The sequence below is a fragment of the Leptonotus elevatus genome, chromosome 17 (genome assembly GCF_054856555.1).
Source record: "Leptonotus elevatus isolate MCC_2025b chromosome 17, RoL_Lele_1.0, whole genome shotgun sequence".
Lineage (NCBI taxonomy): Eukaryota > Metazoa > Chordata > Actinopteri > Syngnathiformes > Syngnathidae > Leptonotus > Leptonotus elevatus.
In genome coordinates this window covers 11,955,661-11,971,406 of record NC_141255.1, presented here as the reverse complement: position 1 = coordinate 11,971,406, position 15,746 = coordinate 11,955,661, and the positions used below count along the sequence as shown (strand labels likewise).

General features: G+C 44.5%; 1 protein-coding gene across 14 annotated transcripts in view; it reads right to left on the bottom strand.

The window, feature by feature from the left end:
• The window catches only part of nav3 (neuron navigator 3), a 188,647-nt gene that overhangs the window by 114,296 nt on the left and 58,605 nt on the right, over window positions 1-15,746 (bottom strand). For 11 of the 14 annotated variants that reach the window (XM_086058349.1, XM_086058366.1, XM_086058350.1 and 8 more), the window contains exon 1: window positions 7,567-7,982. The exons of 2 other annotated variants lie outside the window; for them this stretch is intronic. In XM_086058349.1, the coding sequence (XP_085914475.1) occupies window positions 7,567-7,821 (255 nt within the window). In that variant the 5' untranslated portion in view covers window positions 7,822-7,982. Of the gene's footprint in view, window positions 1-6,864; window positions 6,916-7,566; window positions 7,983-15,746 lie in introns of those variants that run through there. One more of the 14 variants, XM_086058358.1, reaches the window with a different exon arrangement.

Below are 15,746 nucleotides of genomic sequence, written 5' to 3'. Positions count from 1 at the left end.
AGTTAACTCCTACCAATGCACGAGGACTAAATGATTAAAGAAACAGCTTTCTTGCTACTACTTTCACTCGATTTGCTTCTTTTGAGGGTGCTTCAGGCTTCCCCCAGGAGTGGAACAGCCTGCTGTCTACGTTGAGGACAGCAGAACAAACATGAGGCCATGAGAGGAAGGCACCATTTGAGGAAGTCGCCCGCATCTTCCTTCGCCTCGTCAACCATGCGCACGACAACAGAAGACTCGATTAGAAGAACCATTGGTGGCGTAGTGGGTCGCATACCATGTGATTGACCCATGGCGAGACCAGCTGACCTTGAACAGGATAAGTCGCACAATAAATGGCTTGATGGTTGGATTTAAAAAAGATGTTTAGGCTCTAGATCGTGTTGAAATGTCTTGAAATCAAATTTCAAATACAGTATGTTAACTCACTATCAAACAAAACCAGAAACAGATGTTCAACATACTCTGGCAAATCCAAGGGCTTCATATTTCAGTGTACTTCTTGAAAATGTCCGCAATGGGAAGTCGCACCAAGTGATACAAAGGCCTCTTTGGTTTCCATCTGTGGGCAGCTGACTTGAGTTGGACAAGCTATTGGTGAGGGGCCAGTCAACATCTGAAACTTTGTCGTCAAGTAAGTGTTTTCACGTTCATCTGTTCCCGATAACCTATCAGAAGGGGAAAAGTTTACTAATCTACCCAAAGTTTCTGGACCACCACAAATGTAAATGATGAATCCATCAAAAAAGGCGCTGACCCTCCAAAAGAGAGTCAATTCATCTCTCCGTCAGCACTGATACTCTATTAAATATGCCAGAAATATTTTACAGGACGGCGAGGAGATTTAAAGCCCAAACGGTACAAATGATTTGCAGACTTCTGCGAGGCATGAACGTGGGTGGAAGTATGGAACAGTACAAAGCCTTCAATGACAAGGCCAACAGGTTAAAAGAGAAAATGAAAGGGGCTCCAGAATACCTCACAGGATGCGTCGACAAAATACACGGCTGTTAAAAGAAAATGTGCGCTTTTATGTGGCAATAACGCAACAACATCAGCCAGTTAATAAAGCCAAATTCCACGTGTGTGTTTGTGTTTGTGTGTCAGGAGACGGATCCTGTGAGAAAGCGCGCTCTGGCCAAAACAGCAGAACTTTGTTGGCCATGTGAGGAGGCAAAGGGAGGAGGTTTATCCGTCCAAGCTCCAGAGAGACTGTCAAGGGCTGGCAGTTCACCGTTTAATGTTAACACACTTTATGGGCAGGATTAATGCACTGGAAGAGCAGAGGAAACAATATAGCCATATTGCATTTTTTTTTCTCTTCAATGTAAAGCTCTTTTTTTTTTCCCCCAGTGAAAGATGTGAACACATTTGGACATGACTTGTTTCACTCCCATATGATGAGATTTTAGGATAAAATATACAATATGGAGCAAGTTAAACACTATATTCATGCTTGGAAACTGTCATGTGGTTCCACTTCCCCCATCCAGATGAATGCTTGTCCCCACAGTTCAAGAGACTAAACTCACAATGTTCCACTCACAAACTTACAACTCTTAACCACACACTGGGACACGATTTAAACCACCCAGGAAGAGACAGGGCCAAGATTGACGTGACTTCTTCTGATCTCAGACAGTAAGACAAACTTCGAACTGTAACTATCCATTTTCGATAGTTTGCTGCTTAGCAACAGCAAGACTCCAAATTAAGTTTCATACTGAAACCATGGTTGCCATAAAGAAAAAGAAAAAAAGAGCAGAATGGGCAAACCATAAATGCAAAATAATCAAGGTTGTGTGTATATATAACTTCTCAGAAGGAGACAGCTAAAAGACACAAGTGTGCTATATGTCAAAATATCAATACACAATATGGGAATTGATCAAACTTTAGCAGTTCCAGGCCACAGGGCTTCGCCTCGCTATTTCTTTATTCTTGCTGTGATGTGAGCTCAAATCACGGATAGAATTGTGATACAGCATAAATTGTTATTTTGGGAGAAATAACAAAAAGGTGTACAATGTGCCCAATACTGACAATATTGATATCTAATGCTTTTAACACACAGCGATATTGATATTCCTCTCCTCTCTCAAAACACATAAATGAGTAATGTCTTTCGCTTGCCATTTAATGGGGGAAATTACATAACCCAGACAGAAGGAACACATGCATAAATAAACTTTGTAAAAAGATGTCATCCCTGGATTGAAAAAAGGAAAATAATAAGATCATATTGGTTGGTTGCAGGCAACGATGTGTCTCAATGTCACATTTGGAAAAAAGGGGCGGGGGGACTCAGCTCAGTATAAAAACCGCCACCCGCTTGGCCAACACAGCGAGCTTTACATCCAAGCATCTGCATGCAAGAGCGGCTTTGCCTTCTTTTTATTGGTCAGAAACTCCTGACAGTTAAACCTTTAAACGTAACTCGAGGATCGGCAACAGCAACAATGTGTTGCGCAATGAAACCGCTGCAAACACCTGGGAGCTGCAATTGTAAATATTTTACTGACAGACAGAGACGAGGATCTGATCTGCTCAAGTGTACGAATGAAATCCTTCCTGGAGCTTTCAGGCTCTTTTCTTATGGGTTGAAAATTGCAAATGTTTACAATCCATGCAATCGTGAGCACTGCCTGGTGGGGAAACAGTGAAAAGTGAGATATCTGGATCAGAGTGGTGGCTATGATTCAACATTTAATTTATATGGGAAGGAAATTCTTCTAAAACAACCACCTAGTAACTTTTGCTGTTGTTTTTCTTAACTGCATTGCGGTGAACATTATTCTGCCGTTTCATTTTCCCTTCAGTTTTTATGACCAGAAGCTTATTTAGTGCTTTCACGAGAGAAACTGGTTGGTTGCCCCTAAATGAATGTTTTGTCAGAGCAGGAAACTCGGTCCCAAGTGTGAAAGGAACGCAGTAATTGTGTCGATGGCGAATGACCTACTACCGCTGCGGTGCGTAAAGCAAGTGAGTCAATACCACAGCCACGGCCCTGGCCTAATTCAAAACATCAGCGGGCATTCTCCATGCATACCTAAAAACCACACACACACACGCACACACACACTGACTATGTAAGCATGTGTTATGGCACGCTTCACGACTCCACACAATGCACCGATAGATTAGAAACAGGATAAACCGGAGAGGGCAATGACAGAGAAAAGGCGACTTGTTCATTCAGCAGAAAACAGTTGACAGCTGGACTGACAGAACTGGGCCAGGTGTGTGTTTAACCCCTTCTGTGCCACTCGCATCGGAACTGGATCACAAAGGAAACGAGTTTGACAGCAGAAGGGCACTCGGAAAAGACGAGGTGGAAGGAAGGAGTGATGAAATATATGACAAATGCATACAGGTAAAGGTCAAAAGGAAAGTATGAGGGAGTCGGATAAAGTGAGGCTGCTGTTTGCCGAGGACAAAAAGAAAAACACGGGAAGGAATGCTGGCAATTTGTGACAGGAGACCGGGTGGAAAAAAAAGAGGTGGTGGGACCGAGTGAAAAGGAGAGATTGAGAAAGGAATGAAGATAATGCTAAGAAAACAAAGGCAATACAAAGATGCTGATGGACACGAGGAAATCGCCAATCTTTTATGTACTTGTTTCGTTTTCCACCTTATACCTGCAGGTGGAATTCATTTAGGCCTACATCAGTGCCGTACAAAATTGGAACCCAGAATCCTTCAAATGTGAATTGTTTAATTCAAGATTTACAGCATAGGATAAAAATAAGAAACCAATAATCGATTCATTCATAAAAAATACAAATAAAAAAACTCATAGTGACTGTTTAAACAAGCCTACCTTCAAACGAGCAGAAGCTTTGTGTGTGTCCGCAGTGTTACTGTGTATCAGCGGTAGCAACCAGCAACCACTGTCCAATCAGTGTCAGTTTTTCCCAGGCCACAAACATCAGAGTGAAACCTCACAATATGACGAGACAATAACAGGCCAGCGGGAGCTTCCCCTTCACTTTAATCTCCGTTATTTATTGTATTATGGGCCACGGAAACACATGACAAGGTTGTGCAATCCAGCTTTTGCCTCATTGTCCTTAATGAAGGCGCTTTTAACCACATCAATCACACCGATAAACAAAAGTGCACCGTCAAGGATTTTTTTCCTGGAAATGTTTGGCACGAAAGTGTTAAGCAGCGAGCTTTATGTCTCTTTTTCTCTTAATTTGTCTGCAGGGAGGGTATTTTTAACCGGTGTGGTTCTACTGTAAACACGTCTGTGTGTTCTCGCTCCAAGATTTAAACACTGAGGTCTCCACATGCGGCGGGGAAATCAAATACCTTCTTCAAGCTGGTAGTAAAAGCATGGGAAAGGATAATATTTTGTCCAATCCTTTCCACTTTTTAACCTGCGGGTCAGGAGAATTACTCATGCGTGCGTGGATCGACTCCTCTGTTGACACGCCTTCTGATTGGCCCAACACAACACAGAAGTGTTTAAGTGTGTCATTTGAGAACTTTTTCTCTAATCTCGCCGGCTTGAAGTACAACCGTCGCGTCGCTCACTCATTCTCTGTGATTTGTGTTCCAGATACAGCTTCCAACACAGACCACCCATGACATATTAAGTTCCCATCCTGCCCACCCCTCCTTCTGCTGGAGCGAGCCGGTCCCCTCCGGCTGCCTCTGTTATTTCAGCAGTGTCAGAACCACTAAAACAGAAGGGAGGAGTGTTAGACCCAGCTGAGCCAGAGGAGACAGTACGGGTATGCTTTGAATGTTGGCATGATGGGACTCAATAAATCTATCACTGGTTGTTTTCTTTAAACATTAATACGCCATCTGTCGCTTCAACTATTGTTCAAAATGTCTTCACACTACCAAGGTGCATAAATTGAGTACTTCTCGAATACACTCAATGGCATATGCATATACTTAAAGTGTTCCGATGGGGCTAATAAATAGACATCGGACGGGTGGAATTCATTTTAAGGACGTTGCTTAAACAAATACTTGATTTGGCGATCGGGTTTGGAGTTTGTGATTTATGATTTAGTCTATACGAACATCTAATTGCCTGTCTGCTGAGAGTAAATGTGACAAAATCATTGGCTCTCTGCAGAATACATACCGTTGTGGGTCTGGTTTATAGCTTACCATACATGTAAGTCATATTTTACGAGTATTATACAATGTGCAAAAAGCTCTAGACTTTCGGAGGGTACTCAAGAAAGAAAATAAAGACCCCGAGGGATTTTTATATGTTACCCACTCAGTCAAGTTTACAATATTGCCTGCCTTCTTACCGCAAATCCAGAGTCACTGAGCACAATCGTTTCACATCGACTGTATTAAAAGTGATAAAACAGACTTTGCATATGTTTTTCGCCCTTGGGAGCACAAGAGATAAGCAACAGGAAGCTTTGAAGTGAGTGGGCGAGTGCATCTGGCACTTGCACTTCCGAACATACTTTTTGTACTTACGCTTACAAGCAGCGTTCCAGGATAACATTCAATGCCAAACGGAAATAGCAACCTTTGGCTCACGTATGCAATGAGCTGGCACTCGCAGGTTAGAGATGCACTCAGCGGTAAAGTTTATATACAATCGAAAGGGCCTTGCTTGCCGCACACATTGATTACACATTCATTCTGACAGCTAGAAACCCTTGATCCACAAGTTCATCCGCTATCATGGGAGGTGGCACTGACACTATATTAAAGCCCAGTCAACTCAAATACACTCTTCATTCCAGCTCGTCATCGCGCAGTGCCAGAGGCAAGAGACTAATTTGAGCTGTCAGAGGAGAGAATCCACCAGGAGGAGCCTACGTCAGCCCGTGTTTTCATCTCCTTCACACTGGCGCCTTTGACAGGCAAAACTCATAGGAGGATTTAACAGGGATGCGCGTCCAAAGAATGCAGGTAGTGTAAAAAAGCAACAAACACTCCAAAAAAAAAGTAAACGCTTCTACTATGTAATTCAAGGCCATCTGGTTTTCTTCCTACGTCAAAACAGGAAATAAACACATATGCTCTTTTACTATTCTATCACCAACCTTTAATAAACACCCTCCTGAAGACTCATAGAATTGTAAAAGTTTAGCTGTCACTCAACACACAAGGCATGTGTAATGCCACTGACATTAGCTCACGTTTGAACGGTGCCAAAAATGGATCTCATTTGACAGTTTAATTGCATCCCTCTTAGATGAGTTGAGAGGCTCCCTGCAGTTGGTTCAGGTGCACTTCCTCCTCAAGCCAACATTGCGGCACAAGATTGCTACAACTTCTTACGGTATCTGTAAAATACATGAATCCAGATTTTGGAACACAAGTTGGAGATAGGGTTCGATTCCAGCGCAGCGCATCTTAAAAATCATTTCCTTGGATTTTTGAAAGGCAGTGTAAGACCTGCCACAGACCTCTGCAAACCTCATCACACCAATGAAAAAACGAATCCTTCCTCATCAGCTGTGCTTATCATTATATTGAATGCTGGTACGTTGGAAAAATGTTAACAGTAATTATGTCAATAGGGTTAAAAGTTATTAAAGTACGACATAGAACACAATTAGGCAGACTAATTACCCTTAACCACAGTGACAGGCCGGGCATGCAGGAATATTTTTTTGTCAGTTTCCAAGCTTGAATGGACTAATTTACTGAACCCATCGTGTTAGAGTTCCGGCAGTATGATGGCTAAAGCCAGTCTCAAGTCCAAAACAGCAACCTTACAACCAATCTGTAATACACGCTGATGCTGCGAGACCAAAAACAAGGGCTAAAGGGAGCATATGAACAAGCTGCAAGTCGATTTTCTTCTCAGCAGCAGATAAATGATGAAACACTGCCCACCCCCCTATTGCCACGGCCCCCTTTAAACTTTACCCTGGACCCGAAAGGCTCAGAGTCAGTCACAGCCATGCTGTGAGGATTTAGAAGCAGGCCGGGGAGCGCTGACCCAAGCTTTGATGTCTCCGGCCCTCGTTTCCTCCCAGTCACGAGGAATTTATGCGGCTTTGTTTGCTACCGGACGTCTTGAAGCGTTAAACGGAAGCGAAGGACGGACAAACTGGCCGGATTGGCAACCTTTCGGTTTGTGCTCTGACAGCTTGTGACGAGGTGCTGCTGAAACTACTTGGCGGGGATTTTTGAAAAGTGGCCACGCCTCTTCTGCCGGAGCCTGAGAAAGCAATGCAAGGATCCGTGCAGCAGGGAAAACTATCTGTGGCTCTATTGTACCACTTTAAGGTAACTTAAAAGTAAGCTTTGGCCATGTCCGTTAGTAGGAAGTATATCAAGATGAGTAAACAGTAGTCTACCGCCCCAAAAAACAGCTCACTTCTTTGGCTGTGATCCTAATGATCTTTACTAAACGCATCACCTATTTCCTGCAAATGACACAGATACCGACAGGGCATCAGGATGAGGTAATTCCGTCCTCACCAAGACAAACAGTAGCACTGCAGTGAGTCATCCCCATGCCAGAGCTACACATGCACCTGCTTAACCCAACATAGAAAACTCAATCATCTTCACTATGGAGGAAATTTACTCTAAGCACTAAAGAGATACTCAATGTAAACCAACCTTGCAGATCCTGCTCTCCTCACTTTCAGCCTTGGACTTTCCATCAGATGTCCTCACAGATTGGTAATCTGACTTGACTGACAGCTGGCAGGAGAGCGCTGGGACGCCCTCGCTCACCTTGAGCTCCTGCTGCCGGGCCATGTAGCCGTGTGAGGCGGCGGCGGCCCGGATGGTGCTGGGGATGGGGAGCGCGGTGTGGACCGGCTTCACCGTGGAGGGTTGCCTGAGCTTGGAGGCGACGCCAACTACCGGCATGGTATATTTGCCTCCGTTTCCAAAACAATAATAAAAGAGTGGGACATGCGGGTCCCGTGCCACGAGAGACAAGAAACCACGATGGGTGGCTTGGATGGGGGGAAAAAAAGAATAAAAAAAGAAAAGAAAGAAAAAAAAAGAGCAGTTGCCTCTCAGAGTGAGAGGAAAGCAACTGCGCTCACTCTGTAGCCCAGAGCAAGCAGGACATAGAAACTGAGAAGGCTACTCCTTCTTCCTCCAATTCACTCCCTCCTCCTTCTCCTCCCACAAGCAACTCTCCACCCTCCCCTTCTTCTGTCCCTTTCTCCCTCACTCACACACTCGCACTGTCAGCAGCGCACCACAAAGTCGGCCAGAGCAGTTCAAGGGGACACGAACTCCTAGTAGGGAGAAGCAGCACAAAACAGTGATTAAGGAGACCTCACAGAGTGTGTTTGCCCGTGTGTGTGTGTTTGTTCCTGAACATAACCGGACATCATTCTGTCTCACTCATACTGGAAGAAGCCAACGTTTCGGCTCGGCTGTATCTGGAGCAGTCCCTCTTGCTTTGCAGGGACCTAAATTAAGAATTGAAACAAGAAAAAAAATGGAACACTTGGCGATATATGTACTAGTGGTTGCTTATGTCTACCTCACAGTTCTAAGGTTCAGGGTTTGAATCTCAGCTCCGGCCTTCCTGCATGGAGTTGTTCTATTTCGACATCCTCAAAAAACATCCTGTGAACGGTTGTTTGTCCATATGTGCCCTGGAATTGGCTCACCCAAAATCATCTATCAGAGGTTCTGGTTCACCCACAACCCCAATGAGGACAATCGTCAGAGATAGGCACAAGTCTCTAAGGCCAAGTCCAAATCAAGTCCCACAAGTCAAAGTCAAGTCCACGTCTTTAAAATCCAAGTCAAGTCTCAAGTTTCTCACCCACGAGTCCAACTTCCTGGATTTAAAAGCAAACTCTATAACAAATAGAAGCGTTCCAGCAGCCTGTTGTGCCGGGTTTGCCATGCTGGTAATTGTTTGTGCGTTACTGTCACAATTGTCTACTCTATGTCATGAGCACTGGATGTTGCTCGTCCCAAAGTCCGAATCTGAAGCAAGTCTCGAGTCTAGTGGATGAGTCCAAGTCGAATTGCAAGTCTCGAAAAGTAGCAAGTCTCTCACGAGTCCGTATCAAGTTGCAAGTCCCCATCTCTGACAAGTATCGCAAATACTCCCCTTCACAACATTTCACAACAAATTAGTGGGAAATAATACAAAAAGTTCCAAGCAGGTTGGACTAAAGCATGAAAAAGACAACACCAATATTTCTAAGCAATTAGCTCACAGGGTGAGTACTTTAAAAGTACATTTCTACGAATTGAAAATAAATCCTACTAAATTAAAAATGAGAACAGGTTACATCAAGATGTTTCCCTTGAAAACCAACCAAATCCAAGTGCACAATAATAACTGGAACAGGTTTGGTTTGGTGGTGTCACCCTCTTTAAACCTGCAAACTCCCTACTGTCATCACAAGCTGTCATCGTAACCTGACAACGAGCACACATGAAGCGGGAGATGCCCAAGCCTGCTGACACAGCAAAGTAAACCTTTCAACACCGTACTGCAGTTACAGTAAAAGACTAGGAGATATGAGAAAATGCCAACACATCATTAATTGCGTGACCTTACTGCATATGGACTCACAACATTGTGAGGCAACTTTCACATTACTTCGGAATCAACACAGTGTGAAATAACGACTTTACGCCCTGCTGAATCCTATTCATATTGCCATCAAGAACCTTTGAGAAGTCAGTGGCCCTAATATGGACCCAGAGTAGCACCAGCTCCAACGTGTTTCCAATCATGCACCGGGGGCCATCGTGACAGGCCTAAAACAACAAGACGGCACGTAAATGAGTGGCAGGCGTCCAACTCTGGCTCTCTGTGCGCCGCTGCCTGCAGTGCTGCAGGGATCGGGGCCGACTTGGCCGGCGTCCAACCTCTCACGACTGTCTGGAAAGCTGCCTTTGACGAGCTCCCATCTCAGTGGGTCGCTAAGACAGGTTTGTGCTGAAGATGTGAAGAAAACGACCCGCATGCATGGCCGACGCAGCAAAATGGATGTCAGTTGCTGAGAGGGGGCCAGATACTCGCACGATCAAGAAGTGGGCCCGGTAACATCGATTGTCCTTATTTAGTAACACAGAAGAGATCCAAAGTAAACACGAGCAAAGCAGATCTCAGGTTTTCTTCTATCTACACAAACCATGACGGGCGAGTCAGCGCCTTTGTGCTTTTCGGCCGACTACATTTTCGACAAAATGTCACAGTCAACTGTGCCGTAGTTGAAATGCCGAAATGAGCGGAAGAGCACATTTTGTTATCATAGCTAAGTAGTAAAAAAAATCAAGTGAATTCAAGAACGTGCAGTGGTTCACAAAATAGCATTTGGTGTTATTTTTAGTGTTCAGCAAAACAACACGCGTCTATTTGGAGTTTTCCATTCAGTAAGAGCACCTCCTGGAATCAATAATATCAGGTTTATTATTTGTTCCACATGCGAGGGTGCGATATTGCACAAGTCAATGTGTGCAGAAGAGAAGGGGAGTCCAAACGAAAGATACCGCTCGGGGCTCCACGTGACTTCAGCACTGTGACTGTGAAAACAAACACTCCGGGGTGCCGGAGATAAGAGGGAGGGGGGGGTCAAACACCTTCTGCCCTCCCAGCATGCATAGGCACACACAAAAAGCAAGCACAATCACACGCAGTGCTTAAACACAGACCCTATGGGAGAGGAGATAGATATACATCCACCTGGGCATGTCAACACTGAATGCTATCAGTTAACCGCACGTCGGACAACATGTAAAGGAAAATAAACACCACAAAACGCTGGGCCGCTTCACTTTCATCGACTCGTGCCTCTTGTTTAAGATTCGCTCACACACACACACAAATTCCTGCACCTCACTCAACCTGTGGCTTCTCCACGGTAAACCGCCCGAGCAATAAACACACACACAAACTCCAAAAAAAACGTGAAAAAAAAATGTATAAGGCACTTTACAGGTCATTGGAAAAAAAAAGATCATACAATGAGTACAGTAAACACCTGTGAAATGTCAACAAGAGCAGCCTGTTTGAACCTCATAAGCGGCTCCCTCGAGTAACGACGTAGCTTAAGCCTCATTAATTTCCAATGTGTGGAAAGGCACACATGGCTTTTAACCTCCAACTCGTGGGCTGTAAAATAGGGACAGCTTGTTTGTTTGTTCGCCTGATAAACACATATTGCGATCATCTGGGGTTCCTCGGACTCGCCCTCATTAGCACCGAGCCTCGCTTCCAATGTCAGCTTTTTAACACCGCCGTCTGATTAAAGGGGACGTGCTGAGAAAAAAAGAAAAAAAAGAAAAGCGCCTTCAGCCCTGGAAGCTGGCAAAGTGTCAACAGGCCCAGATGTGAGGGCGATGGCACACCACTTTGCGGACACGCATTCAAACGTACAGCTGCCTGCATCCACTGTGCAACATCTCATTATCTTTAACGTTTGCTTGCTTGTTAAGCTCGCCCGTAAACATGAAGCAGAACGCTATAGACCGTCCTACAGCGCAAATAAAACAACACAGCTGGAGGGGATCTGTGCTATGTTTTGATTTATGTGACATGGAGGAGGAGCAGAAAGGCACGCTTTTGGGGATGGGGAGGGGGGGGGGGGGGGTTGACAGTCATCTAATTGTACATAGTGACCTATTGAGCAACTATTCAGGGACTTTTTGAAAAGGTCCAAGGATGTGGAGGGAAGACTGTGATTGTATGTGCGTGACAAGACAGTGCCGGACGGTGGGAGTTCCTGTCCTCTCACAAACTGTGGCGGCTGTGCATCCTGTTGACTGGCGGCACCCGACCTATAAGCCCCCCTTCCTTCAGACTGCTGCACCTGTTGACATGTAAAAGCAAACTCGCAGCAGATGAGGCAACAGTTGGTATAAAAAAGATGCATCACAGGGTGATGTTTAATCTCTTTCTTGGCTCATTCTGTTGCCCTTCGGCCGTCAGTAAATATGTGTGTTTGGTAGTCTTCCGTGTCTTCATCAGCTTTCTCTTGACTCCATTATGGTGAATTTAATATGCTCACAGGATACGGTTAGTTTGCGACATTTTAATGTGTAATGTGTAGTCGCCTTTATGAAACGGATTATAGCTATTGTGGAAAATCTATTCAAGGTTGCAACATGTAGAGCTGCCAAGAGGATATTTGCTGAAGCCGGAAGCCTGAAGCTGAAACCAATATTTCGTGGTTCTGCGCGGACATTCATTGCTGACGGACTGCAAAGCGGAGCTCATGGAAACTTAAACACGGAAATGTGACGCGCCTGATGGTGAGCCGGCCGACCTGCTCGATGGGCGGCCGTTGCTGGAGGTAACAACAACACAACCTTAAATAACTTTAAAATGGCGTGATTGCTGTGGGGAATTAACGAAAAAAAAGGTGCTACGGACGAGGCACGGGCGCCGTAAAAGTCAAAACGACGTAGGTCGCGTACGACGTAACTCAAGGACTCCCTGTAATGCATACGAATTCATGTCAAAAGTTGTTAACTATTCAGGCACTGCTTTACGTAATATATTTTTAAGTAATATTTTTAAAAGTAAATGGAGACATTACCAATCCATTTTCTTCTGCTTATTCCCTGACTTGAAACAACTCCACACACCAGAACCGACCAGGACGAATGCTAACCAGGTCATGAATCTACCATGTTTTTAGCCTGTGGGATGAAGTGCATCATACGCAATACAGCCCATTGTCATTTTTGTCACCTTACGTGGTCAAAGTGGAGGGGATGGATTGTCGCCTTCAGAAATTAGAGTGGCACATTTTCCCCCTGTCCCCAGTATATTCCATTTCAAGGTCAAAGGTTATGACCTCCCTCTTTGACATTAATGTTGCCCTTTGGCAAAACAAAAAAAAGCCCCAAAAAAGTAAAATAGCGCTGTTGCATGCAAAATGGTTTATACAGGGGCTACAAACACAATATTATGAACCCAAAATTGACAGGATGTTCTTCCATGTGTGTTGATTTTCATTTCCTCTTTTACCTTTATAAAGACCACAACATTGTTTTTCAAAGCATTCCTACATTTATGCCACCATAGAAAAATGCCAATAACTTGGCACAGAGAAGCATGTGAAGACACCTATTCAACTAGTAGAAGTCCGGTGTAAACGATGGAAATACATCTTTGACAGACAAAGAAAAGGCCTCACGGGCTGTCGGTATTTTAGACATAAATCAGCCGGCCACTTGAAGGCCTTTCTTCGTGACAATGCAGGATCTGTAATTAGACAAAAGAACGTTGTGACATTGTGCTCTGAACTTGGTGGACTCGGTGGAGCACTTGATTTATGTCCAAAACCTCACATCCCAATGCCCCAATAGTCTGGATAAGTACAAGCAAGAGCGTATGGACAGTTTTCCTCACACAGACCCAACAGCCACTTGTATTTGCATGATTGTAACCGGTACCGCAATGTGATTAAAGGGTTACAATAATTTTGAAAGCCATACCCCTGAGTGACAGAGGCTTTATTTTGGTCTTGTACTGGAGGAAGTGAATCAAAATGAGGAGGAAAGGGCGAATTTTGAAGCTGCCAAAAATTGTCTAATCCCTTCTTACTTCCTATTTGGCTCGCTGTCTATGGACAAATGACCATGTGAGGTGGAAAGGGGAAAAAAAATTGTCCGGATCAAATCCAATCTTATAAAGGAAGTTACCTTAAATTACGTAAATAATAAGAAACGGTTAATAACATTGAACATCAGTTTGGGCTTTACTGGCAGCACTGTTTTTATAAAGAACAGAGAGTTTAGAGCATGGAGCTTGTAACTCCTGCTCACGTCACTCTGATGAAAACTAAACAGGGCTGAGAGCGGCCACCGCCGCCAATCCCGCCCCCCCCCCCCCCCCCATCTCCTCTCCCCCGGCAGAACTGCGCGCGCGTTGTCCAATTAAGGTCTTCTGCTCGTGTGCCGTGCCCAGGCAGACTGCCACAAGCCTGCCAAGTCCCAAACAGTCGGGTCAGGGGAGTTAATCTGGCTTTCAAGGGCCTGACGGGGCCATTGTTTGGGATGCTGCCTGCTGACACTTCATTGACAGTGGGTGGGCACTGGCGCGTGGGCACAGGGCTATAAAAGGCCGGGAGAAATCAGTTATAGCCACCCCCCCCCCCCCCGACTCGCCCCTCGTCACCCCTCACACGACTGTGTTTGGACCAACTGCCATTCTGAGGAGTGTGCGTGACCGCGGTGGACACACTTTCCACTGACTGCAAGCATTGCACCGCACAGCACGGCTCACAATAACTTCATGGTAAATGACACATAACTAAAATTGCTGCGCTACGGCTCATGGGCCGGTATGCCGCCAGAATGCAAGCGCTAGAACACTCTTGTGACAAATATGAAACCTCCTGACTTTTAATGTCTCAGTGGTGCAAGTAAGAGAGCACCCTTGGTAGCATAGTCTTGTCACGTACTCCCTGATGTACAGAAGTCCTCAGTGGACTCCATTTAAACTTTATAGCAGCGGGTCTCCAACTCCAGTGCTCTAGGGCACCTATCTTGCACGTTTGGGGAGATGGAAACATCTAAAACATGCAGGACTAATACAAGAACGAATAAAACTTTCATGATGCCTGACGGACAAGGAGAGCTTGATGTAAATGGAGTGAATTTATGAATGCAATCATACTGTAAAGCTATTATTATTCTATTGTATGAACAGGTGGACACTAAGGTTAATTGTACCGTTGGACATTTCCTTGTTCGGCCTGTCACTCACTTACGGACACGCTGGCATAGACATATAAACAAAGATACATTATAGTAAATAACAATCCTTGGATAGATGCTTGTCTCCACTCATATTCAAGATGTCTGCCATTTTGGTTCATATAAGTTCCTCCATTAAAAACTGCCAAACTGTCCAGAAAAAGAACTCCAGCACAAAAGCGAGCCATATGAACATTTTTGGCGGTTGGACTTTCTTTTCATATTCATCACAGGAACCTGAAGACTCACGAGAAGCAAAGACTTTCCCAGAAGGGACGCTAGTTGCCAGCAAATAAAAATCGGGTAGCTTTAGTGACCGCAATTAATTACACGAAAGACAAATATTCACGTGTGTGTTCATGCCTGCAGAGATATTAGTACATTCTCAACGTCCTCACCTTATCAATACGCATCCTCTTCTTTTACAGTCTGACTGACTGTTTTGTTCGTACTTGCAAGGTTTCTTACCAGATCATAACCTTTAATGGCTGTCTAATGACAACGTGCACTGTCATGGAAAGAAACCAGGAATTGTGAAGCATCAACAAAGGAGAAATAGTCAGCTCTTCCCATAAATCAGGAAGAAAAAATTGTCGGATTACAAGTTTTAGGGGAGACATAAACAAAAGCCAGACCATTGTTGAATTGAATGTTCTGACTCCTTAAAAAGAAGAGTTTTGAGTCACAGAAGCTGAGCACCAGAGCAGAGTTTGCTAGAGAAAAGGCATCAAAAATGACATCCCCACTTTAAAAAGTAGAAGCAAAGGCCATAAATATCCGGTCAAACCAGCTGGCGAGAGCTGCACTTGACTGGTGGACTGTGAAATTGCCACAAACGATGATAGTGAAAAATAAATAAAACTTGTGTGCCTCTATACCGTGGGCCAGGAATGTTAATTTCATAAACAAACTCCCCTCCAGATTCTGCTGGGGGGGGGGGGGGCAAATGAGGCATTAGTTCAACACAGCTACTGCAGAACAACACACTTAAGGACGAAAATGGGAGCAATTAGGAAATGTGTTGAAAATTGAAGCTGCCACGGGAGTAGTAGTAATCAGGGGCTGTCATTCATCACAAATCCACATGCGATAGATGACATTTT